Here is a 23828-nt window from a genome sequence, read left to right as displayed (position 1 = left end):
CAACTGTTGCTTCCAGGAACTACACCGCTTTCATAATTTAAACAAGTGCAACAAAAACCCCCCCAAAAAAAACAAGCTTCTTGGATGCTTTGGTAGCAGAAAAAGAGTAACAGTAAACACACAGATTCCAGTTTGTTCCATATATTTATTATATTCAATATAAATGAACACCAGGTAAACAAAGCTATCTTGACAGAAAAGTTTTTTTTTTCCCTTTCCCCCATTTTCATTTCTACAGCTTGTTATTATACAAAATTATATATAACATTATATTCTCTTCCCTTTTCACAGCAGAGATCCATCTAGTCAACAAGCAGATACATCTATGAGGTAAGACAGGATAGTCAAATATGTGCAGCTCTAAGTGGTAAGGATATGTGATATGGTGTTTGGTGGAAAGACAACATTGCACATTCATGCTGCTCACATGACCCATGTTTGACGAGCAGATCCCTCCGATTCAGCTGGACGCTTGACTCAGCAGGATGTCGACCACATTCCAAGGACCGATATGCTGCTTTATATGGCAGATATGAAATAATGTTGGCATTTTTTTCTAATTTAGTCAGAAAATTGTTATTTTCTTTGCCTCTATAGATCTGGTGGTGGGAATGTTTTTTGTCAAAAATAGATATGGTAAAAATGAGCTGCTTTGTTGATTATTGGCCAATTGCAGCGCCCAAATAAATGACAAATATTGGCCAGCAAATTAGGCTTCCTCTAATCTTGACAAAAATTCTTGTCAAGATTAGAGGAATCTTGATTAGAGGGCACATTTTGACAATGTGCCCTTTTCTTTCGGCGTCATGATTATGCGCCACTTTATATTGGTCCATAAAATATGCTGTGGTTTGATTGCAAAGAGATGTGAATGCACATTTAAGCAAAACAATGTAAACTGATTTTTTTGACATCCCTAATTCACACTTTGTGGCACTAAGTTGTTTTTTTTTACAACAATAAAACATGTCTGCCACCTTGCAGCTAATTTATTGTCTTCCTAGTATTTGCTTTCCAACTTGACATCATGTCATCCACTTCAACTGCCTATGTGTGGTCTGAATTTTTAGAATTTGGACGTTTTATTTCTAAAAAAATAGATATGTCACAATCAAAAAGTAGAAAAATAGAGATTAAGACGTTGCATCTTATAAAATGTACAAATCAGGAAGCATAAATAGTGGCTTTACTTGTGCCTTTGTTCAAGTGGGAAGTATCCCTGTTAGTTACATATCCAGAGGAATAAAGAACAGTGTGTGTTTATGTCCCAGTGTTGGTGTTGACTTTAATCAGTCAGTGGTACTTGTGGCTTTTCTTCTCCAGAGCAGAGCTCAGCCTGTCTCTGGCGCTGCTGCAGGACTTCAGAGCGTCGACGTTTCTGCGCAGAGCAAAAACACAGCATGAGACTAAAGTCCCACTTCTTCAACGAGCGCATTCATCAAGACAAGTGAGTCAGATTAGAATTAAGACTGTAAATAGAACTCCACCGATTTCTGCACGATTCCTCAGAGGGCAGAGAGCAAGCAGAGCGAAATGCCTCCTAGTTTAGCCAAAACAGGCTGGTGATGGTAGAAGATTACCTGGACAGCAGAGTGTGGAAAACAGAGGCGTGGTGCTGAGTGAAATACTCCTGCTGGACAGCATGTTCCAAACACAGCAGCTGACCTGGGACCAGTGGTACCTTCTTCATTTTGCCCTCTCCCTAAAAAAAAATAAATAAAAAAAAAAAATAAAAAAAATAAAATAATGTAGTATTGGAGATAGACCAAGATTTTTTTTTTTTTAATTAGGAGAATAAAGTCATGATATTAGTAAAATAACGAGGCAATATTACCAAGAGAATTTTCTTAAATTGTGAAACAAATTTTTTTTTAATGAGATAAAAATCTGATGCGACTCTGTGGTTCTTTTGAAATGAACTCTGTCATTTGCATGATTCTTCTTAAAGTCCTGCTACTGATAATAATTTGATGCTGATGTGTTAAAAGATTACGAATTTCCTTATTTGTAAAACTGATACCAAAGCTCATATCCACAAGATGCTCAACATTCCTCATTTTACTTTTAATTATTCTTCAGTGAGAAATTCTAAAAATATTTTTTTATTTATTACTGTTTTATTGTCCTAAAATACAACCTTATCCTGGTAACATAAAGTTACCAGGATTATTACGACTTTATTCTGGTAAAATTATAGCTTCATTACCACTTTGTTGTCACTGTTGCATCTTTCTTACTTGGTTAGGACTTTGTCACTTTATTACAATTTTACTCCATTCTCTGTTTAATTATGACTATTTTTGTAATACTATAATTATAGCCAAAATGAAAAAATAATAATAATTATCCTTGCCCTAATAAGCTGCTGTATGAAAATCTCCAATTGACTAAAAAGGGGGGAAAAAAGCAGCTAAAATACAAAGTAGAACACAGACAAATTTTGGTTTTGATGGATTAATAATTAGCATTTTTGTTTGGATAATCTATCTACCGATTGGCGATAGCAGTGCTTTTATATGAGGGTTTTTGTTTCTTTTTTTTTGCAATCCTTCAGAGATGTAGGAGCCTGAAGGCTGTCAAGCTGTACTCCACCTTCAGGACTCCCATCAGGACCAGCAGGGTGGTGAGGAAGCAGTGAGACTGGAGGGCCGAAGCAGAGAGAACCTTCTTCAAAACACCATCTGTTAAAAAAAAAGGAATGATGGTTACAAGCAACATAGTAAAACCGGAAAAGAGCTTCACTCTGCAGTTAAAATCCTATTACTTCCAGTCAAACCAGGTATTTCTAAATGCTTCATGAAAAGATATAACCTATTTATCCACATTGTCTCAAGTGTAAAAAAATAGAACATTTAAAAGGGGCCTGCTAAAGTGTGCGTGTCGGTTGGAATCCAACGTTCTGATGCTAAAAAATAGCACCAATACAAAGCTTAGCTTAATTGGTGTAAATAGTAAGTGGGGTATAGCCAGCATGTTGATTTCCATTGATTTACTCCATTCAGTAGGCTACATTTGGTCAAAAATGAGTTAAAATGCTTATTTTAGCTGGAACGCTAATGCTAGCAAGTGGGCTACCATTAGCATGTTGAAACTATTCATGGGATGTGTGTTATCACTAGCATGTTGACTAACTTTAGCTTACAAAACTCAATATGCAAATATTATTATATGTTAAAATTAGCCAAAATGCTAAGGTTATCTTAGTCAGTAGCATGTGGTGCTATCACCAGCATGTCGACTTACTCCATTCAGTAAGATAAACATAGCTGTTAAATCAAAAATTTACTAAAATGCTTATTTTACTTATAAGGCTAATGTTAGCATAAAGCCTATTACTAGTATGATACTGTTGGGTGTAGATTGTGTAAACAAATATTTGACCCAAATCATACATTTTAAAAAGGCAATACTAACAAAAATATTAAGGAAATATGGTAACACTTTATTTGACGCATAAGACTGACACGACCCTGTCATAAACATGGCATAACACCTGTTATGAACATGAAGGAGTCTTTATGAATGTGTATGACTGCTGTCCTAAAGTGTCATTCGGTAAATAATGACATTTTTAATGCAGAGTTCCTCTGAAAGTTGCCTTGAAAGCCCATTAAAAGTGCCAACTTTGCATTAGAATGTCATTATTTTCAAAATAATTAAATAAAATGTTACTGATAATATTTAGCAAATACAGAATTTTGCTGATCCCAAAAGAGCCGAAACAGGAAAAACTCTGTTTGGAGGCAAAAACAAAGATGTCTTTTCATACAGGTTGCAGCTCCATGCATCAATGCACAAGTGCTTTTACCAATGACTTCAAAAACAGCTGCGTTAGCCTCAGCGTCCTGGCTGTGCAGGGAGCCAATCTTCAGAAAGAGCTCTGCAGCTTTGTTTGGTTCAGACACATTAACCTAGAGAACAGAGATGGATATTTAAAAACCTATTTTGCCAACATGTTATGCATAAATAAAGAGTGAAGACTTTAATGAGGAGAAAGAAAACAAACTCACCCCTTGCTGAAGATTCATCTTCATATGGGACAAATTTTCTGCTGAGGGGTTACTGAGGAATGACAGGATTTCTGCCTGAGAGTTTGGAAAAATAAACGCTTTTAACTCCAGACGTCCAAAATGATTTAATAAGAAAAAGAAACTGGCATCCTAATATTGGACATATTGGTTATGCATGTGACTTGCTGTACTTGGCTCTGAGGTTTTTCTGGGCTTTCTCCTCCGTTCATTCCGTTTTCTTTCACAATTTCCTCATAACATTCATCACTGCCATCGCTGTCGCTGGTATCGCTGTCTTCATCTTCCTCATCATCTGGCTCACCCTCATCCTCACTGCAGCAGAATAGAGAAGAGAGTGATTCCTCATTTAGTAAAAAAAACAAACAAAAAAAACAATAGATGGATGGATTATCCTATTAATTATTCTGATGACTAAGAGAATTGGCACATTCTTTAGATTTTTCATTCAACTTTCCTGTTAAGCAAAAGATGCTAAATGTATACATTACTGTACAGTTTTGGTTTCATTACTGCTCTGATGGTGTTCTTACAACAATGGGCCTTTTTGAGTCTGTATCCTCCAGTTAACAACAAATCAATAATTAAACTAAAGATTACTTCAATAACTGATTCATCACAATTAATCTGACTGATCATGACTTTTACTTTAGGACATTTAATTCTACAATTCACTTGCTCATGGATTTAAAGCTACAGAAGCAAGAGTAGCATCATTCCCCATGACAACCACGTGTTGGACAGATGCGTTACCTGAGTGAGGCCAGCAGGTCTCCTTTGTCCACATTGTCCAGAACTTCCCTCAGGACATCACAGCCGTCCTCACCCAGACAGTTACCTGTTAAAATGCAATTTTGACCTTTATTCATATTAACCTGCCTGGTACCACACAAATTTAAAAGCTTCATAATCATACATATGAAGACATAAGTTTTATCTAAAATGTTACCATGTGGCAGAGCCACAGGAAGTGCAGTATATTGGCGTGCACTCGTACCGTTCAGATTGACTTTCTCCATATGAGGTTTGTCCATGACAGCCTGAGCGACCACAAGAGCCGCCCCCGCTGTGATCTCGCCGAATGACAAGTTGAGTTCCTGAAGACACACAAGAGCGCCATGAAGCACCAGTAAAAGGTTCCTTCACAGAGAACCCAGATGTTTCGCTCACCTTCAGGACCGGCAGTCCTTCTGTCAAAACTGCAGCGAGAGCGATGGCTCCTTCGGACCGGACCAGACAGTCGCCGAAGTTGATCACCTGGATGTTCCTGAGGTGCCTCAGAGCCTGCAGAGTCAGCATGGTGGGCGTGGCTTAAACACACGGGGTACAAAATGGATTCCTCTGATGGGGAGGTTTTTCTATAAGGAGGATGTCTCACCTGGGCCATGGCCAGCGTTCCTCTCTTGGTGAAGGTGTTGTCATTGAAGTTGAGGACTCGGAGCTCGGGGTTGTGACGGATGGCTGAAGCCAGCGCCATCACACCGCCGTAGTTTATTCCATTCTGAGGCATGTGGATCTCCTCTAGGCTGCCCATCAGCTTAGATTCAAAAATACATATTATAAACCATAGCACGGCTATTAGCATTGGTAAAATTAAACCTGTAGCCACGTTAGCATATTAAGATTTTAACCTAGTATATCCTGTAATAACAACCAGGCCTGTCACAATAAAAAATTTTGCTCAATAATAAATTGTCCCAGAAATTTTTGTTATAAATGATAATCTTGTTATTTTGAGATATTTTTTCAACAAATACAATAATAATAATAATAATAATAATAATAATAATAATAATAATAATAATAACAGCTTATTATTTGGTTTTTGAAGTATATCCACTCAAAGGTAAAACCCCACCCAACAACTTTCACTTGTAAAACAACATTCAACACTGGAACTGCACAACATTTAAATATACAAAATAAAACAAACAATAAATAACAAGAATTAAAATCGCATTTTAACTGGAAAGTATTTTAAATATCCAAATTAACTAAATAATACAACTGAAATAACAACAATAATTAAAATGGACTACGGAATCTTGTTAAACAAAATTGCATAAAAAAAACAAAAACAATCATTCTGCTTAGACAGAGAAAACGGGCAGAAGTGGCAGGAAGTGGAGCCCAACTACTTTGTGCTGAGTGTCAAATGTTTGCATCATTTCTCAAATTGGCGGCTTTTCTGGGATATTAAAGGGGAGCATCTCTTCACTGGCTGTTGTCCAAATGGAAATGATCATGTTCATCTTAATTAATTATGTTATTAACTGATTTATCGCTTATAGTGACATGCTTATAAACAATTTATTTAAAATGTTAGCAGTAAATGTGAAAAACACTTATAAGGAAAAACTATTATAAGGAAACACAGAGCTCAGTTAGTGTACCTGGAAGGCCTTGGCCAGGGCACTCGCCCCATCGTTCTCCAGACGGTTTCTCCCTGCAACGAACACTTTCAGCCTCAGAGCGGATCCAACGGCTGTTGACTTCTTGTGGCACTCAATAAGAGCTTCAGCCAGGATCTGTTGGTATAAAAATAATAATAATAAAAAAATCCCTTTAGTTTCTGTTTGGTTGTTGAAAGACGCTGTCGTTTGCACGGACTCACCTTCCCCCCTCCTATTCCCATGCCACAGTTGTTGAGTCTCAGTTCCCTCAGCGTGTGGCAGGACGGACTCTTCAGCAGCTGCTCGATGCCTTTGACGCCGTCAGGCCCAAAGGCGTTATCGCTCAGGTCCAACTCAGTCAGCTGGGCACCAGCGCTCATCAGTGCACCGCTCAAACACATCTGATAAACGCATGTTCGGATTATAAAATAAAAGCAGGAGCTTTAAGTGATGGGGGAGGGGAGGAGTGAAGAAAGGGTGAAGCTATTCTCACCAGAGCAGTGGGGATTTCAGAGCGGAGCCTTCCTGTGAACATGTCACTCCAGTAGCATCTCTGAAAAGAGACAATGATTAACAAAATCAACACAAGTCTGGGCCTAATCAGGAAGAAAGCGCCTCTTTAGGATAATGAGTGAAACCCGTTATGAACAGGAAGGCAACAAAAAGTCAGCTGGATGAGTTTTGTTTGACAGGCCATGATCGCTTGGTCAAAAACTAAACACTTATTATTCTCCCCCCAATCAGTGAACACATCACTACCACTTCACACTGACACCAACACTCTTCCGTAAAGACGTTGCTATAAAAACATGACTCAAAGTTGTCCAGATTAAATTAGGTGTTTAAAATCTTGTCAGAGAAAAAAAACCAAAAAACTTTTTCTTTTTTTTTTAAATATGACTATTTTACAGAGAGCTGTAAAAGCCTTTTGCGCTTTCAACATTACAAATGTTAGGTAACTGTCACAGTTAAAGAAATAAATCTCTTTACAGTCTCTTTAAAATTAGAGTCTTGGTGTTTGGCAAACCGACAGACAAATCCAAGTGAAATCTGTTGTGTGTTTTCCTTTGACAGTGAAATATGAAGCGAAGCGTACCTGAAGCTGGTCTTTGCTTTCAAGAGCTTTAGCAATGGCTTTGGCAGCTTCCACTCCCACAGTGTTGCCCTCCAGGCGCAGGGCTCTCAGAACCGGGTACTGCTCTATCTTACCGAGCAGCTCTGCCACTGAAAACACAGACAGTTAAAGTTATTAAAAATAAATAAATATAGACAGCAGCTCGTCAGATCAGAGGAAGTGAAGCAGAAATCGAACGGTCCCAAAAATAAATAAAAAAGATAGAAAAAAAAAAAAGGTTACGTCTTCTGACCTGACTCCGAGTCGTCGAGCTTCAGTCCCAGACCTTTAAGGCTCAACTCTCCATCACCAACGTGAGTTTTTGAGAGAGCATCCGCCAGCTGAGCGATGTCATCTGAGGCCATGTTCTATACCTGCTGAAAAGTCAAAGTAGGGGGAGTGAAGAGAAGCTCCAGCTACGTAAAACCGCGTCAGGTGATGCTAACATTTATGAGTTAGTCATGGCGAAACTGGACCCAGAATAAGTCTAGAAGCTAGCTGTAATAGCTTTACCGGTGCTAACTACCGGTAAGTGCGCAGCTTAAAAACAAATCCATTTGGATAGACTTGCCGAAGTCGGTTTTTCTGTCTCAGCGTTAACAATAATATAAAGTCCCGTCAGAAAACCTGTGAACAACACCACTGATTAAACTCACCTTTTAAAGACTTATCAATTAAGTTGAATATAGAAACACACGCGCTGCTTCCGCGCGGCGCGCCAGTTGCTAAACCTTCTGACGTCACGCTGCCGCAGTTCGGGTGTTTTCGTCAGCGTCGTTGTCAAGCAGCTCAAACAACAGGTACGTTTGCGCCATCTGCTGGCTCTCTTGTAAAACTGCGGCATGGTTTTCTTTCAGTCGCAGGTGCTTTCCTCCCACTTCTTCTTTGGGGTTTTAAGGGAACTTGGCCTTGAATTTGTTGCATTGTCACCATCTTCAGGATAAGACATTCATCACACTTCTGCTACATATTTTCTAAAGTCACATAATACGGCCAGTATCAGTAAAGACACGAAAAATATTTTCTTTTCCTTCAACTTTGTTTAACTGAAATAAAATATTCTTTACACTTGGTTTTCCTGTACTCTGGCTTGACCCTCCATATAAAATCAGTTTAAACAACCTGGAAAGACCTAATTTTTAAAACTTTGAGAGGTTTTGCTGCCATCTTCTGGTAACAACCGGATCTGGAAACTTGTTGCGATTTAAGCACTGGCTGAAGCAGCTAGCCGCTAGCTACGTGAGGAAGCCAGTCCAGTTTGTATCTGAAGCAGAGAAACTGGTGTTAGGTCCACTGTCCAATGACACGGATACTCACCGTACAAAAATGCGCCTGGTTATTGACTGATATTCGGTTGCCCAGATTCCCCAACCTTTGTCTCCAACGCACCGGGGGAGCTAACCCTGATCCGAAAAGCGCAATAACTTCTCGGTGAGTTGCCATGCTAGGCTGTGTAAGGGCTTTGGCTAAATTATCCAACTAACTTACTTGAACGCTAGTTAAATCCCGCGGGATAACTCTTCAGCTGTGCTAGATAATACACTAGCTACAGAGCGGCTGGAGTTGAACGCGATAAATAGCCTTTACTGCTTTCTTCATTAAAGCTAAATCTTGAGTTAGCCAAAATTAGCAATTAGCATTAGCTGGCTAACAACCCCCGCCAGGTAAACTCAGGTAGGGGTGCTTATGGTAACTGAATTAGCTACATTCTCAAGTCATATTGTTTATTTATAGTCAGCGTAAAATGTAAGTTAGCAGATAACATGTATGTGTGTAATGTGCTGACTTACATTGGCAAATGTTGCTAAAATGCTGCCATTAAAAATCATCTGCCTTCAGTTGTTGTATATATTTTTAAAGAACTAGTAGTATACATGTGGTGATTCATATGGTTAATGTAGCTAAGCTCATTAACATCATAATTAGGTGAAGACGGGTACTAGGATTGGTTAGCCTATCTATTTACAGGCCTTCTATCATCTCAGAATAAAAGTTAAGTGTTTCCAAATCACATTTGTGTCAAAACTGAAAAAATTGTGCACATTTTGTGGAGTTTTCAGCCGTTTGGAGTCAGTCGTGTTTCTATCCTCAGATGATGGATCCGGAACGACAGAGGCGACGAGAGGAGATCCAGAGGGCAATGAGCTTTATCCAGTAGGAGGCATAAAACCGACCCAAAGTTTCACACCATAGCCAAACCACACTCTAAATGCATCGAAATCCTAATGTGCTTTCACTTTCCCGTCCACCAGGTCGTCGTTGCCCTTTCCTGAACCAGAGAGTTACGAGGTCAGACTTGACTTATCCTTATTTTTCACTTCCACCTTGGTCTATTTAATACTTATTGCACTTTTGTTCTCTGCCTACTTTCCCGTTAGGCCTTCCTGATGCAGTTGGTGTGCAACTTGCTCGACGAGGGGAACTGCTGCTTTCGAGACGGCGACTGGCGTCAGGCGGCTCAGCAGTACGGGGAGGGGGTCAGCGTTGCCCGCTACGCGCAGGCCGAAGCCGTCATCATCCCGCATGAGCTGCTGGAGAGCCTCTACGTTAATCGAGCCGCCGCCTTCTACCAGATGGTGAAGTCGAATATGAATGAGCAGAGAGGATTATCTACAAAAATGTATTCTGAATGTGAAGATCTGATAGTCTATTTTTTTTCTTTTTTTTCACCTTTTCAGAGGGAGTATGAGCGGGGCATTCAGGACTGTGAGAGCGCACTGTGTGTGTCGGAGGGCAGCCGCAGGGCTTTGTACCGAAAGGCGCTCTGCTTCAGGGAGTTGGGGCGGCTCAGAGAGGCGTACGAGAGTGGAACCAAATGTCTGCTTACAGCACCACATGTATGTATTCGATATTTTGTTACGGTTTCCGGCAAATGTATTCGGTAAGGGTGCACCGATAAATCTGCCCGGATTTCCTTAATTTTGGGAGATCAGTCATCGACCGATAGAGAATTGGCCCCTTTTTTCTGCAGCCTAAGCATTGCTGATTTATTTCAAGACTTTATGGCTGGGGTGTCCAAAGTAGGGCGGCCCGGGTGACATTCCCTCGTAACGAGTTTGACCACAGTTCAAGAATGTCCTAAATTTGGTTTCCCAGTTTGGGCAACTGATGCACATGTAAAATCAAAGTTGGGGTGAAATTTTCCCTGACAAAAGACAAAATTAAAATCTGAAAATGTGAGGTGCAGCACAAAGTATTCATCCAGTTTTTTCCTTTTAGTTTAATTTGATTTATTAGTAATCGAGGCCAAAAAAAAAATAGGCCTGTATGTCACAATAAAAAATATAATTGTCCCAGTAATTACTGCGATAAATGATTAAATTTAAATTTGAGATAATTTTCCAGTCATTTATTGCATGACGATACATGTTTGTTCTCTCAAAGATCAATAAACAATTTTTTTTTTTTTTAAAGAACACCTAACACTGGAACTGGAAGATATTCTTTCTATCCAAAATAAAACACGACAACCAAAAACAACAAGTGGGAAATAGAAACCACACACAACAAAAACCATAAATAAAATGGGTTATGACGTCTCTGTAAACAAATGTGCCCTTCAAAAAGGAATCTCAATCGTCAGAATAGAAACGATCAAGCTCATTTTAATTCATCATGCCATTAATTGATTAGTTTCTTATTGCGGCTGGCTCACCAAAAGCATTCAATTGCTTTAGCTAAAATGCAAACATTTAATCAATCAAGTTCATTTGCATAGCACGTTTCAGCAATAAAGCAGTGCAAAGTAGTTTACGTTATAAAAACACAAAAATAAAAAGTCATAAAAACAACATACAGGCGCCAATTGACGCCAATGCTGTCTGCCGTCATCAAAATCATCAATACATATCAATATGTTGGTCAGTGTTCCATTTCTGATGGTACCAGAACAACTCTAAACAGGCGTGTTTTTATCCTTGATCTAAAGGAACTCTGTTTTCTGTCCGCTCTGCAGTTTTCTGGAAGTTTGTTCCAGATTCGTGGCGCACAGAAGCTGAATTAGCTTTGCTAAATAAAAGCAGGAGTGAGCAAAATCCTGTTGTTGTTGCTAAAAAGACACAAAAAGAATCTAGAAAAGATGATAAACCTGGAAATGTTAGGATATGGTCTACAGAAATCTGACTGCTTTACTTATTACTTTAGATTATTGTGTGCCTTAGTTTGCTTAACAGGTAAATAAAATCATAAAGTGGATTTCACTATGAATAAAAAGAAGATTATTTTTGGCCCCTCTGCCAAAAGGTTTGAACGTATCAGCTTTATGTTATTCTCCTAGTAGAAAGCCTGGACACCCGTTCCAAACAGTATCTTTCTGCCTGCTGCTGCAGGATGTGCTGGTCATCGACCTGGCCCAGGATCTGGCCTGCAAGCTGGGCCTGAAGGGCCGTAAAGCCTACGTCAGCCCCCAGACCGAATCAGCCGCCATAGAAGGGGAGAGTCTCGGGGAGACTTCCCCGCCCACTGGAGAAGTAGGTGCTACTCGCTCCCAAAACCCTACATCTGTCCCGCGGCGACTTAAACCCGACGTTTTCCCGCTCTTTAGATGTCCTCCAACGGGCTGGAGTCCCTGGGCGACATGGGACCAGGTATGACGCGCCCGCACGATCCCAGTCCTGCTCCCAACGTTCCCGTCAAACGCTTTCCCTTGTCTCCGGACTTAGCGGACCTGTCCAACGCGCAGTGCATCCCCGCCCCTCTGGCCACGCCCATCCCGGTGAGCGACGACCCCACAACCACGGTGGTGACCTCGTGCACGGAGCTGTCGGAGAGCCCCAGCAGCCAGACGCTGCCGCCCATGCCGTACTCCGTCCCGGTGTCGGAGCACATGGACGAGTGCAGCAGCGTCATGAAGGACGGTCTGGACAGCATCTTGGACTGCATGCCAAAAAAAGTTAGTGAGGTGAGGACACAAAGAAAACCAGATCCTCATCGAGTGCTGGTGACATTTTCTCAGGGTCGCCCCACCCAACAGAAAACCTGCTAAGCCCAGTCAGTCATTCATGTTTTTGAGTTAAGGACAAAATACAATTAAAATAAACATCAATTCTTACACTTCAGTTGTTTCTTTCTATTTAAAGTGTCCAAAATCTTTTAATCCTTTATTCTTGACTTGCCACTTTATTTGCTGAAGTTGTTGTCCCGCCTGACGCTTTCGATGTGAACCAATCATTAGCCTGGTGGGGGGGCAAGTAAATCCTGGTGGCCCGCCAGAGGAAAGCCTTTTAATGCCACACTAAGTGAATGTTAAGATCACCTTCTTTTTGGCTAATGAGGTCATCAGTTTTGTTGCTTACGTCCGTCTCCGTCCCCCAGAGTCCAGTTCAAGGTGCCATCCCCACCAACCTTCCCAACACGGCCGTCGGTCTTCGGCCTCCGTACTCGCCCGGCCTCCCGGCTCCGTCGCCCCAGCTTCCGCCAGCCTTCTTCAGCTCCCCCGTCAGCGACATGCCCCCCTTGGAGTCGTACCCACCAGTGCGGGACCAGGGCTCCACCCAAGCGCAGGACGCACTGGGAAGCTTTTCTACAGGGACCGCAGATGGTGAAGGGAAAGGAGTCGCTGCTGGTGGGCTGGACTCGCTGTCAGAGTACACACTACCTGGTGAGCCATGCAGGGCTTTAAGGGGCCGGGGTTTAAATCCATTTGATTCATTGATCAAATTCTTGGTTTTTGAAGATTTTATTTTAGGAAGTTCTGTGTGGGTTTTTTTCCACACCAATGGACCCCTTGGTTCTCCATAGTTCAGAGAGAGGTCATTGTGCCCAAGGCCGCCATTTTGTTTTACGGCTTCTATTTGTTTGGACTTTGAATTCAGGTCAGCTCTGCGTCTGAATATTTTCATTTTTTTTATATTCTAGTTAATTATGTTATTTTATAAGGTAAAGCATTTTGAACCTCCTTGTTACTAAAATGTACTATAAAGTTATCAAAATAAAGACGTACCAATACTCAAATAAACTTGTTACATTACCCAAATAAAGACAATATTCCTATTGTATTTTTAGCACAGTAAATTGAGCAGGCATAGAAATACCACAGCATGTTTTTGAATGACCGATTTTTGATCTTTTCCGAGTTGGTGAGCGACACATTTCATTAATATGAGATAAGGAGCAGGATTAAATAAATGTTCACTTCTTCCTACTGCTCTTTAAACAGGAAAGAAGTGGTAGGCAAATTATTTAGTCTTTGATTCTGGATGTTATCTCTTGTCCTGCCGGTTACTTGCTGTATTTTTTTGTCTGTTTTGTTTTTATAAACCCGTTTGAAATAAATAAACCAACATTAAATAATGTGACAAACGTGCAGAAGTTTAGGCGATTGCCCTACTTTGACAAGATGCCGAGAAGCGAGTGACGCTCCCAGTTGCTGTGGCGGATGGATTTGATTGCTGCTGCCATCAGAGGTGAGTCAGCATCGCTGCAACACACCGTCTGACATCAGTGTCCTTGTTTCCGTCGTCAGGGGGACGAGTGTGTCACAGCTTCATCCCTGGAATGCGCAACCACAGCGCTGGGCACACGGTGAGTAAAACGCTCATTTCTGTTCCACTTTTTAAAATTTTATTTTAGGGTTTTCGTTGTGGTTATAAGTACGTCTAACTCTTTGGTCCGTTTCTCCTTTCAGAATGGTCCGGGGGGAACCAACCTCTCTCTTCTCTCCAGGAATCCTCTGGCTGCCACTCACGAGTTTCGCCAGGCTTGTCATGCCTGCTACAGCCGAATAGGTGGGATCCTTAAATATCACCGGTTTAAACTCAAGTTTGGATACTTTGCTCTCTGTTCATAACCAGACGTGGGCAGAGGACCCAAAAGTCTTACTCAAGTAAGAGTAGCACGACTACAACATAAATTTACTCAAGATAAAGTAAAAAAAAAAAACGTCCAAAAATTTGGGAAAAGGTAACTAAAGTGCTGAGTAACTTATCAAAATATAAAGTTATGTGGAATTTTTGGTATTTAAAGACCAAAATGTTTCCTTTAAATAGCATAATAACAAATTGACAAATTCAGGACAAAGAAACAGTCTTCAAAGTCAGTTTCTTTCAATGTAAAACTTTTGAAACCTTAACAGAAGCTGCAGGTGTGTGTCTGGTGAACTTACTCATAGTAGGAAGAGGATCCAGAGATTTTACTGCAACTAAGAGTAGCGATACTTCCTAATACAATTACTCAAATAAGAATGCTGGTAAAAGTAAAATTTTTCCAAAAAGTTCTTCAAGTAAATATATCTGAGTGAATGTCTTCAGTTACAACCCAAATCGTTTAGGTTGATAAATCGGGATGAAAAATCCATTTTTAGAAATCTGAATTCTTTATTTTTTTCTTCACCAGTGTACTCTTTGTATTTCTGTGGTACAGAGGGATGTCGGCACGCCAAGCATGTTTTATAGCTTCTGTCTACTTACGCTTTCAATTCAAGTCAGCGCTACGGAAAAATATAAGGCTCATATTTTTTTCTTATAAGAATACAGTTGTATTGATAAGAAAATCAAGTCATATGGCAATAAAAATGAAATGCTGTGGAGGGGAAAAACATTTATTTCGTAAACTTGAACTGGGGGAGCTAAAATTCTGGTTAACGATTAATCAGTCACTAAATTAGTCGATGATTATTTCAATAATTGATTCATCACGATTAATCTGATAAATCATTTCAGCTCTATTACAGTTATGACAACTAATAATCTTCCATAGGGCTCAATAAAGGCCTAAGGGAGATTATTTGAGTTGAGTTAAAACAATCAGATGTAGGTTAGAGGTAAAAACTCTGCACCCGTCTACAGGTCCTCGAGTGATGGACTACAAGTACCAGCCGGAGGCAGCTCACCGCTGCAAGAGGGACGTGCTGCTGTGTCGCCTCAGAAACACAGACGACCCCACCTGGAAGAGGATCCGCCCCAGGCCCGCTCGCAATAACTTCCTGGGGGCGTTTGTTCTCTGCAAAGGTATCTAAATCTGCTTTTCAAGTCGACTGTTGCATCGGTTTCGGCCCACGGTGGGGAATCTTCAACTTCTACCGCGTCCGACAGAGGTGCAGGAGCGCCAGGAGTGCCAGTACGGCGAGAACTGCACGTTCGCGTACTGCCAGGAAGAGATCGACGTGTGGACGCAGGAGAGGAAGGGAGCGCTGAGCCGAGAGCTGCTGTTCGACCCGCTGGGCAGCACGGAGAGGCGCGCGCTCAGCGTCACCAGGCTGCTGCAGCTGCACATGGGCATGTTCATGTTCCTCTGTGAGGTGAGGAGGGGCGGGGCAAAGTGGGGAGGGGCGGGGCTTAGTGTAACATGTTTATGTCAAACTTTAACTTTTTAACACAGGGGTTCCCAAACTCTTTCATGCCACGACCCCCTCTAAGAGCATTGACCTCTGGTCAGGGACCCCCTTTGGAGACCTACAGACAATGCTACAAATTATGAAACATTGACTTCTTGAAGATGTATTTATCTTGTATTTTCTTAAATACAAATTAAAAAAACATCAACTTTTAGTATGTTTGTTTTTTTGTTTTTCTTTCATTATTCCATAATAATTCTATTTATTTAGCATAAATGCTTCCTGGCACCGCCTGACTTCGGATGGCCATGAACTCTGTGGTGGAACATTTTATTATCCGGTGATATTATGACATATTACCAGATAATATTTCATGTGTTGATATTAACCACATCACATTTCCTGTTATTCCCACAGTTCTTGTGTTTTTGTTAGTTTTTTTTTGTTTGTTTGAAGTCGTTCTTTCTCTTGTCAGAAACCTTTCCATTTTCTGCTTGCTAAGCTAGAAAGAGCAAAACGGCTTGATGAATTGTTCTGGCATCGGAAATAACATCAAAATGAGTTATTTTAACTTATATTTTATATATGTAAATGTAAAAAAAAAGATTTCAGTTACAAAAAAAAGATAATGAATAATGTATGGAATTTATTTTGGTTAATTTTTTTACATTTGTATATATTTTTTTCCTCATCTTCTCTCCAACACAGCGCCCCCTGGCGGCCTCCACTTTGTCGAACACCGCCTTAATATATCAGTTTCATTTTTTCTTGTGCAGGAATGTTTCGACAGTAAGCCTCGGATCATCAGTAAACGCAGCAAAGAGAACCTGGCGGTCTGCTCAAACCTCACAGCACGGCACCCATTTGACGATAACAAGTGAGCGAACGTATAAATCTACTTCTTCCTTGAAACAACTCCAAATAATCTGACAAAATATGCAATTCAAATGGTTTTTTGGAGCGTCTTGCTCTGAATGACTGTGAATGGGACCTGCAGGTGCCTGGTCCATGTGGTGAGGTCAGCCAACGTGCGTTACAGTAAGGTTCGGCCCCTGCACCCGCTCTGCCAGTTCGACATCTGCCGCCACGAGGTTCGCTACGGCTGCCAGCGCGAGGACAGCTGCTCCTTCGCTCACTCTGTCATCGAGCTCAAATGCTGGGTTCTGCAGCAGGACACTGGTACGCAGCAACACAGGAAGACGTCAGCCTGTCCGTCATCCATCCATCTCACTCTTTCTTGCTCTATCCACACCTTCCTCTCTCTCTCTCTCATTCTATCTTGCTCTCGCCTCATCCATCCATCTCTTTCTTCCTCGCTTTCTTTTGTCTCTTTTGTTTGATTCTGTTTTCTTTCTTTATTCCTTTTTTTGGCTTCCTTTCTTTTCTTTCATCTTGTCTTTTTTTTTCTTTCTCATATTTCCCTTTTTTTCTTCCTATTGTCTTTTTTCTTTCATTTCCTTTGTTGCCTTCTTTCCTTTCTGTTTTTCTTTCTTTTTCCTTTATTTCTTCGTTTTTACTATCTGTCCTTTTTTCCTTTTCCTTTCTCTTTCATCTTGTCCTTTTTCTTTCTCTCTTTGTCCTTTCTTTGTTCCCTTTTCTCTTGTCTTTTTTTTAACTTTTTATTTTTTTATTTATTTGTCATGAAAAATGTATTAACTCTTTGTTCTAACGTGCCGTCCTGTTAAATAACGTTGCGTTTTTGTTTCTTTTGCTGTGTGTGGTGTTTGTCTCCAGGTATTACTCATGAAGAGATGGTGCAGGAGTCCAAACGACACTGGCAGAGGCTGGAGCAGAACTCCCAGAAGCAGCACAAGGTGTGGTTTAGTTTCAGACAGGGATGGTTTTTAATCATGTTCCAACTCTAGTTAAGTGTGGGGGGGGGAAGAATAATTTGAGGATGGTTGAACGTTTAGGCTTGTTAAACTTGAACAAAATTCTAATAAGTGTCGAGTGAATCAGGTCTGTAACATGTGTAAGAACTCTTGTCTGTAGTAAAAGTATGAAACCTCTCCGCCTCTTTCAGCCAATGCACATATCCCATCCGGGCAGCAGCCTACCAGCAGGGGGCATGGCGGGCCTCGGGGGCGGAGAGGGCGTGGTAGCCGGCGGAGTGGGTCCAGTGGGAGGTGTTGGGGTGGGGGGGCTGACAGGAAGGGGCCGCCCCCTCAACCTGAAAATGAAGTTCGTCTGCGGCCAGTGCTGGCGAGAAGGTCAGGTCAACGAGCCCGACAAGAACCTCAAGTACTGCACAGCCAAAGCCCGGCACAGGTAGGATCTGGAGTCCAGACCTGTCCGCTTCCTGACCCGCGTTGTCTTCTGACCTCGTCTTCCGTTCGTCTGCAGCTGGACGAAGGAGCGCAGAGTGCTGCTGGTGAAATCCTTCGAGAAGAAGAAGTGGGTCGTGGTGCGACCTCTGCCCTTCTCGCGCTCGTACCCACAGCAATACGACGTGAGTCCTTCCACAGTCCATGAAAAAAAAAAGAAGCATTTGCCCGAAGGCAACCAGGCGATCTGTAAAACTGAACAAAGAAAGAAAGCGTTTTAAAAGTAGTTGTGATCCTGTTGATGTAAAGTGACGTGTTGTCTGTGTGGAACAGATGTGTGTGCATGTGATGAAGCAGAAGAAGTGCCACTATATTGGGAACTGCTCCTTCGCACACAGCCTGGAGGAGAGAGACGTGTGGACGTACATGAAGAACAACAACTGTGAGTTCCCACTTCCTCTTTACACTCTGTGATAAAGAAAGGTAAGCTATGAAGAATGACAGAGTATTAAAGCCGTAAGATAAAAAAAATATATACCATGGTCACAGAGGAGTAAATTTCTGCCAAAAAAACTGAACATTTCAAAGGGTAATGGTACATTTTTAAGACAAAATTTACTGTTTTTCATTATAAAAGCCATAGATTTACGATATAAAACCGATTGAATCGTTATGAATCTGGAATACGCATCAGTGCAGTGTAGGGCTGATTTGGGATGAACGAAAAGTTTCTCTTTATCTGATGATCTTACCTTCAGATCCGTGTCTTTACTATCAGAGTTGTCATTTTTTACCTGAAGGTTGCTCTTCAGGTTCTTTGAAATAAATATGAGCTTAAACCTTTCTTTGTTTTGAAGTTATTGCTCGTTTTTGTCTCCCCTTTTTTATTTTTCCAGTGAGAGACATGCAACAGATGTATGAACTGTGGCTGCAGCTCACCAATCAGAACCGACGGACGGAAAACTCCGCTGTAACTCCGCCCCCCGACGACAAGCAGGTCACCATAACAGCAGATTACACAGAAAACCTGGTAAGTGGGTAAAGACCCCCCAGAACTAGAAATGCTGCAAGCAGGTTTATTTTTTATTTCTGATTTTAAAAATAACAGCCGATGCTAATTGGTGCCTGTCATGAAAATTCATTAGAGAGCATCCTACCCCGAGTGTCAACATGCTAGACACTTTACATGCTAGTGACTAGCCCTCATGCTAATGTTAGCCTTACAGCTAAAGAAAAGACTTTTTGCTTATTTTTAAGATGTTAGCTACATTTAGCTTACTCAATGGAGTAAGTTGAGTTTAAGTTAATATACTAGTAACAGCATTTAAGCTAACCTTAACGTTTTAGCAAATTTTAGCTTACACAATATTCCTTGTATACTGAGTAAGGAGTAAGTCCATGTTAGTCAACATGTAAGATGCTGGTTACTACATTTTAGCTAACCTTAGCATTGATGCTAATTTTTTAGCATCAGAATGCCTGACACTTCAGCAGGTCCTTCTTTAAATTTCTTCAGAAATGTCCTAGCTTATTTAATTTTTTTTCTTTTGATTACAGAACCAACATTACACTTTGTCTAAGGTTTTAGAACAAAGTACAAAAATAAAATAAAATAAAACTTTATCAAGCAAAACCACCATATCATACTGCTGTTCACATGATGTACTTTGTTAATTTATATTATTTTGATATATATATTTTTTTGTTTTATCTACCTACTTTTCCACTCTAATTTTGTTGTCGAGAGAAATTAACAAAATTGTTTCCTTTATATAAGGGAATAGTGGATAGTAATAAATACAGTGAGCTTTAGTATTAATACTAAAAGCTGCTAAACCTGCTAGCTTCTCTTGGTTAAATTTTTGTTTTATCAGAGAGGTGATTTATTTATTTATTTATTTATTTTTAAAAGTTGGTTTTATTGCATGATTGTAGGGAGGCCAGCATCTGTCAGACGGCGATGACCTCTGATGGTCGCTCGTTTTGGAAACGCATCTGATCATCGCTGAGCCACAGACGGAGATGGAGGCGAGCCGACCGCGACCAGGCGCGGCCGAACCGCCCATCACCCTGCCAGTCGGACCACCTGTGAGACGGCGGCCAGGCGGGCGCACATGACGTTCGAACCCCATGACCACATATTCACGCACTCAGACATTTACACGCAACACACAAACCCACAGGCACCAGTTAACACGAAGAGAAGGCTTCCGAAGCGAGACCTAAAAGTCGGGCTTTAACGTTTTTGTTTTGTTGTTGTTGTTGTTTTTGTTTGTTTTTGTCTTTCTGCAGGAATCCCACAGCCTAGTTTTCCTCTAACACAGTCCACTTCCCTAATATTTAGAGTTCGTGTCCCCCTGGCAACTCTTTTTTTCTTCTTCTTCTTAGCACTGACACGATTCACATTCGGCTGCGCTGGTCGCAGTCCGTCAATCTGCTTTGTTTTTAACGCTGAAACTCCCAGTGCTTCCTAATGCAAGTTGAAACTGTAAACCACTGGCAAAAAGAGATATCATGTGGACACGCCTCTCCAAACTGAAATGACCAAATCCTGCTCTCTTTCCTCTACAGGAATCTAAACGGAGAGATCAAACTAAATTAAGATTTTAAAAACTTTTTTTTTTTTTTTTAGCAGTTTTCTTTCCCAAGGGGATTTGCGCTTCCTTGTTAATATCTGCCATATTGGTGGAAAAGTCTGAATGTAACGCCTGCACAGGCCTTCAAAGACAAGGAAGCGAGTCGTTTAGGATGTTAATGTTGTAGGATGTATGTGCGCACACGCCCAGAACATTTCAGTTTCACATCGGCTGCTCCCTGCGTCGGATCACACAGAGATTCATGTTCCCCTCAGATATACGCAAGAGAGATTAAAATGAATCTTTGGCAATGAAAGGTAAAAAAGAAGAAATTTCGTTCCTTGTTCCTATAAACCGACTGAAGTTTGTGTAGGAGGAACACAGAAAACCTGATCCAGTTTTAAGCATATTAAGCACCCAATCGCTGAGCTGTTTCTCCAAATAAAGACAGCTTAAATGTTTTCTACGGCTTCCTGGTTCAAGTGTTCAGTTGGAAACTCCTGCAGCCTTCAGTTTGGAAACCTAATGTTTGTCGTCTGATCCCCATAAGCCCCAAATATTTTCTCCCCATTCGGTCAGAGAGGGCCTGAGACATGGAGAGGATTCACGCCGCATACCGTGCCTAAAAACACGCAACACACACACACACACACACACACACATAAAACGCACACGAAAACAGGCAGGAAATGTGTTGCCATCTTATTCTAGCCTTGTAATGTAGACATGATGAGAGTATGTCTTTATTCAGCTACATGCATATTATACATATAATACATATAATATACATACTACTAATAATAAATGATAACTTAGCAGTTAAGCTTAATAAATATGTAACCTGGAAAACTTGTATTGATTACATAGATAAACTTCTTGTTATTGAGGTTTTGCTATATGACTTGTATCGCCGAAATAGATGACTACAGTGTTTTTGTTTTATTTTTGGTTTTATTTTGAAAAGATTTTTTTTTTCCTTAACTGTGGGTTGTTCCAGACGGGGCTAGTTAATTGAAAATAAAGGTAAAGATGATCTAGAGAGCCAGAGATGAGGCGACCTTATTAATATATAAATACGGTAAAAGCAGCATTGATTATTGAAGACGTTTCCATCTAATTGTCAACTGAAACTCGGTGGAGCTTTATTTCACGGGTTTAAGGAAGTTGATGCATGAAAACCGTGGAGTGGAATGTGATTATGTAAAACAAACAAACAAACAAAACAAAAAAAAAGGAAACACGACGGACTTGCACAGCTGCAGATAACGTGACTCGACTGCTTTCCGTAATCCCGCCTCCGTCTGGAACAGCCCAGGTATTAGCTTCCTTGAGGGGATCGTATTACTATCACTCCTAGTATTATGATGAATATGATGACTATAATTATTGCTATTCCTATTTCTCTTCTATATGCTATTGATATATGTATGTTAATTGCAATGTATACCTTTCTCTTTATATATGTATCTATGTACGAATATAATAATTGACGGTAATTACGCCTCTGCGCGCTGCTGCAGACAGCTCTGTTCTACAGTTTGATCAGTCAAGGACAGATCTGGACACAAAGGAGCTCAAAGAGGCTTGTATACTCCCATATAGCGCCTTATTCGTTATACTACACCTATAAGATACATACATACATACCCCTATTGTATAATCCTACTTACTATATACAGTATATGATACCTGATAACCTATGATAATACTTAGACATCCTTTATAAGATGTTTTAGATAAGAAACGGTGGCCTGTCTCCTTTTTTTCCTTCTCTTTTTTTTTTTTTTTCCCTGTGGCTGTGAAAAGTGCTGTGATCAGAAAATCGGTTTTATCTTTCGAAGATAAAAAGCTCCGAGCCGCACTCTCAACGCTCTTTATCTTTAACTTCAGTTCGACACACATCCGTTTCACCATGAGTCCCAACCAGAGCGGTGAGCAGGAACATGTCGGTCATTTTGAAAATCCCAGCGGTTTAAATAAAATGTAAAGCGTGATGGTTACAGGATTCCTTTTTTTTTTTTTTTGACATATGTGTGACTTCAAGCCTCTTTTCACAAGCTAAAAAATAAACAATAATAATGATAATAAAAAAGCATTAAAGGTGAGCGTTCTCTGTTGGCAAAACCCCAGAAATGATTATGTAACACTTGACAGACATCAGTTCTGCTCCCTATGTGTCGTCTAGAAGGGATGTGAATCATGACAAAACCTTTTTAAGGAGTGTTGTTCGGTTTCCAAGTAATTCCGAATATCGCTGACATAATCTAACTGACATAATAAATTCGTACCTTTCTAAAAAAAATTTTTTACACGTTTGTTAAAACTGTAACTATGTTGTGACAGTATAGTGTGAGATGGTTAATCTGTGAAAAAAATCTAGATCCCGTGCCTTCTCCCAGTGCAAATTCGAAACAGCCAATCAGAGCCAGGAGGCGGGTCTTTGCGCTGTCAATCTTGCCTTTGTGTGCTTTTCCCCGTCAATGCTGAGACTAGTTAGCATGGCCACCGATGATGGTGCACATTTTTTCCTGGTACAGAGTTGGCATTATCACATTTCACAGCGGGTTCACAAGGTTGATTGACAGCAGTAAGACCCTCCCCCTGGCTCTGATTGGTTGTTTTTGGTGCATTTCTTCAAACTGTAAAAGTAGCTCAAAGAGATCAACATTTTCACAGGTTTTCTGTCTCTCATAATGTCACGACACGGTGACAGTTTTAACAAATATGTAAAAAAAAAAAAAACCAAACATGCTCTATGAAAGTTAGATACTGCATCATTAAGTTAAAATATACTCTTTGGGCTAAATTTTTCCTAAATAATTTGAAGGTCTGTTTTAGCAAGAAGAGTTTCATTCTGATGCTCCTGAAGTTCATGATGCCGCGTCGCGGTCAAATGACACTGTCCTCAGCTAACAAACGGTCTTCTCTGGAAACGTTCATGTTTCAAACAAACGATCATGGCCTGTTTTCCCTCCTTTGGTTGAATGCAGCTACTAAAGAAGTTCACCATCAGCTGGTCATCAGCATATTGAAGTTGTTTTCTGGAACTTCACAGAAGACGACAGGGATGTGGGAAGGGGAAGGAAGGTCTGTTTTTGTACTGGTTTTATTTTCACCTTTTGTTTTTTTGTTACAGTTTTATGTGTTCGGTTGTTTCCTCAAATCTTCCTCTCCTCCTCCC

General features: G+C 40.6%; 2 protein-coding genes across 5 annotated transcripts; one reads left to right on the top strand and one right to left on the bottom strand.

Annotated features, from left to right (window-relative positions):
* Window positions 1-396: 396 nt before the first annotated feature.
* Window positions 397-8296, bottom strand: rangap1b (Ran GTPase activating protein 1b). 3 transcript variants are annotated; one of them, XM_044102546.1, is made up of 16 exons: window positions 8192-8296; window positions 7789-7912; window positions 7518-7645; window positions 6915-6974; window positions 6643-6822; window positions 6422-6556; window positions 5407-5565; window positions 5199-5312; window positions 5026-5125; window positions 4782-4866; window positions 4202-4343; window positions 4011-4085; window positions 3809-3911; window positions 2593-2681; window positions 1581-1702; window positions 397-1378 (listed from the first exon to the last, which is right to left on the bottom strand). In XM_044102546.1, the coding sequence occupies exons 2-16, from the start codon at window positions 7898-7900 to the stop codon at window positions 1294-1296; spliced, it is 1689 nt and encodes a 562-aa protein (XP_043958481.1). In that variant the 5' UTR covers window positions 7901-7912; window positions 8192-8296; the 3' UTR covers window positions 397-1293. The 3 variants fall into 3 exon arrangements, with proteins under 3 accessions (XP_043958481.1, XP_043958480.1, XP_043958482.1); XM_044102545.1 differs by having other exon boundaries at window positions 7789-7909; window positions 8192-8291; XM_044102547.1 differs by lacking the exon at window positions 8192-8296 and adding an exon at window positions 8107-8166 and having other exon boundaries at window positions 7789-7909.
* A 408-nt stretch (window positions 8297-8704) lies between these two features.
* On the top strand, window positions 8705-21109 carry zc3h7bb (zinc finger CCCH-type containing 7Bb). Of its 2 annotated transcripts, none has more exons than XM_044102544.1 (21): window positions 8705-8966; window positions 9628-9689; window positions 9788-9824; window positions 9914-10111; window positions 10214-10372; window positions 11864-12004; window positions 12079-12121; window positions 12197-12426; window positions 12849-13134; window positions 13999-14057; window positions 14161-14260; window positions 15320-15481; window positions 15566-15771; window positions 16584-16684; window positions 16805-16986; window positions 17542-17621; window positions 17831-18075; window positions 18151-18256; window positions 18405-18513; window positions 18968-19101; window positions 20007-21109. In XM_044102544.1, the coding sequence occupies exons 2-21, from the start codon at window positions 9628-9630 to the stop codon at window positions 20040-20042; spliced, it is 2676 nt and encodes an 891-aa protein (XP_043958479.1). In that variant the 5' UTR covers window positions 8705-8966; the 3' UTR covers window positions 20043-21109. The 2 variants fall into 2 exon arrangements, with proteins under 2 accessions (XP_043958479.1, XP_043958478.1); XM_044102543.1 differs by having other exon boundaries at window positions 12197-12435.
* Window positions 21110-23828: the final 2719 nt, after the last annotated feature.

Source organism: Gambusia affinis, linkage group LG20 (genome assembly GCF_019740435.1).
Source record: "Gambusia affinis linkage group LG20, SWU_Gaff_1.0, whole genome shotgun sequence".
Taxonomy (NCBI): domain Eukaryota; kingdom Metazoa; phylum Chordata; class Actinopteri; order Cyprinodontiformes; family Poeciliidae; genus Gambusia; species Gambusia affinis.
The sequence above is the reverse complement of the archived record's forward strand: the minus strand, read 5'-3'. Positions and strand labels throughout refer to the sequence as shown.

Coding starts and splice junctions, on each gene's coding strand:
- rangap1b (XM_044102546.1), bottom strand. CDS start 7,900: ATGGCCTCAGATGACATCGCTCAGCTGGCGGATGCTCTCTCAAAAACT. Junction 1,703..2,592: donor TCCTGATGGGAGTCCTGAAG/GTGGAGTACAGC, acceptor ATTTTTTTTTAG/GGAGAGGGCAAAATGAAGAA. Junction 1,379..1,580: donor TTCCACACTCTGCTGTCCAG/GTAATCTTCTAC, acceptor TGCTCTGCGCAG/AAACGTCGACGCTCTGAAGT.
- zc3h7bb (XM_044102543.1), top strand. CDS start 9,628: ATGATGGATCCGGAACGACAGAGGCGACGAGAGGAGATCCAGAGGGCA. Junction 9,825..9,913: donor CTGAACCAGAGAGTTACGAG/GTCAGACTTGAC, acceptor CTTTCCCGTTAG/GCCTTCCTGATGCAGTTGGT. Junction 12,122..12,196: donor CCTGGGCGACATGGGACCAG/GTATGACGCGCC, acceptor CTCCGGACTTAG/CGGACCTGTCCAACGCGCAG.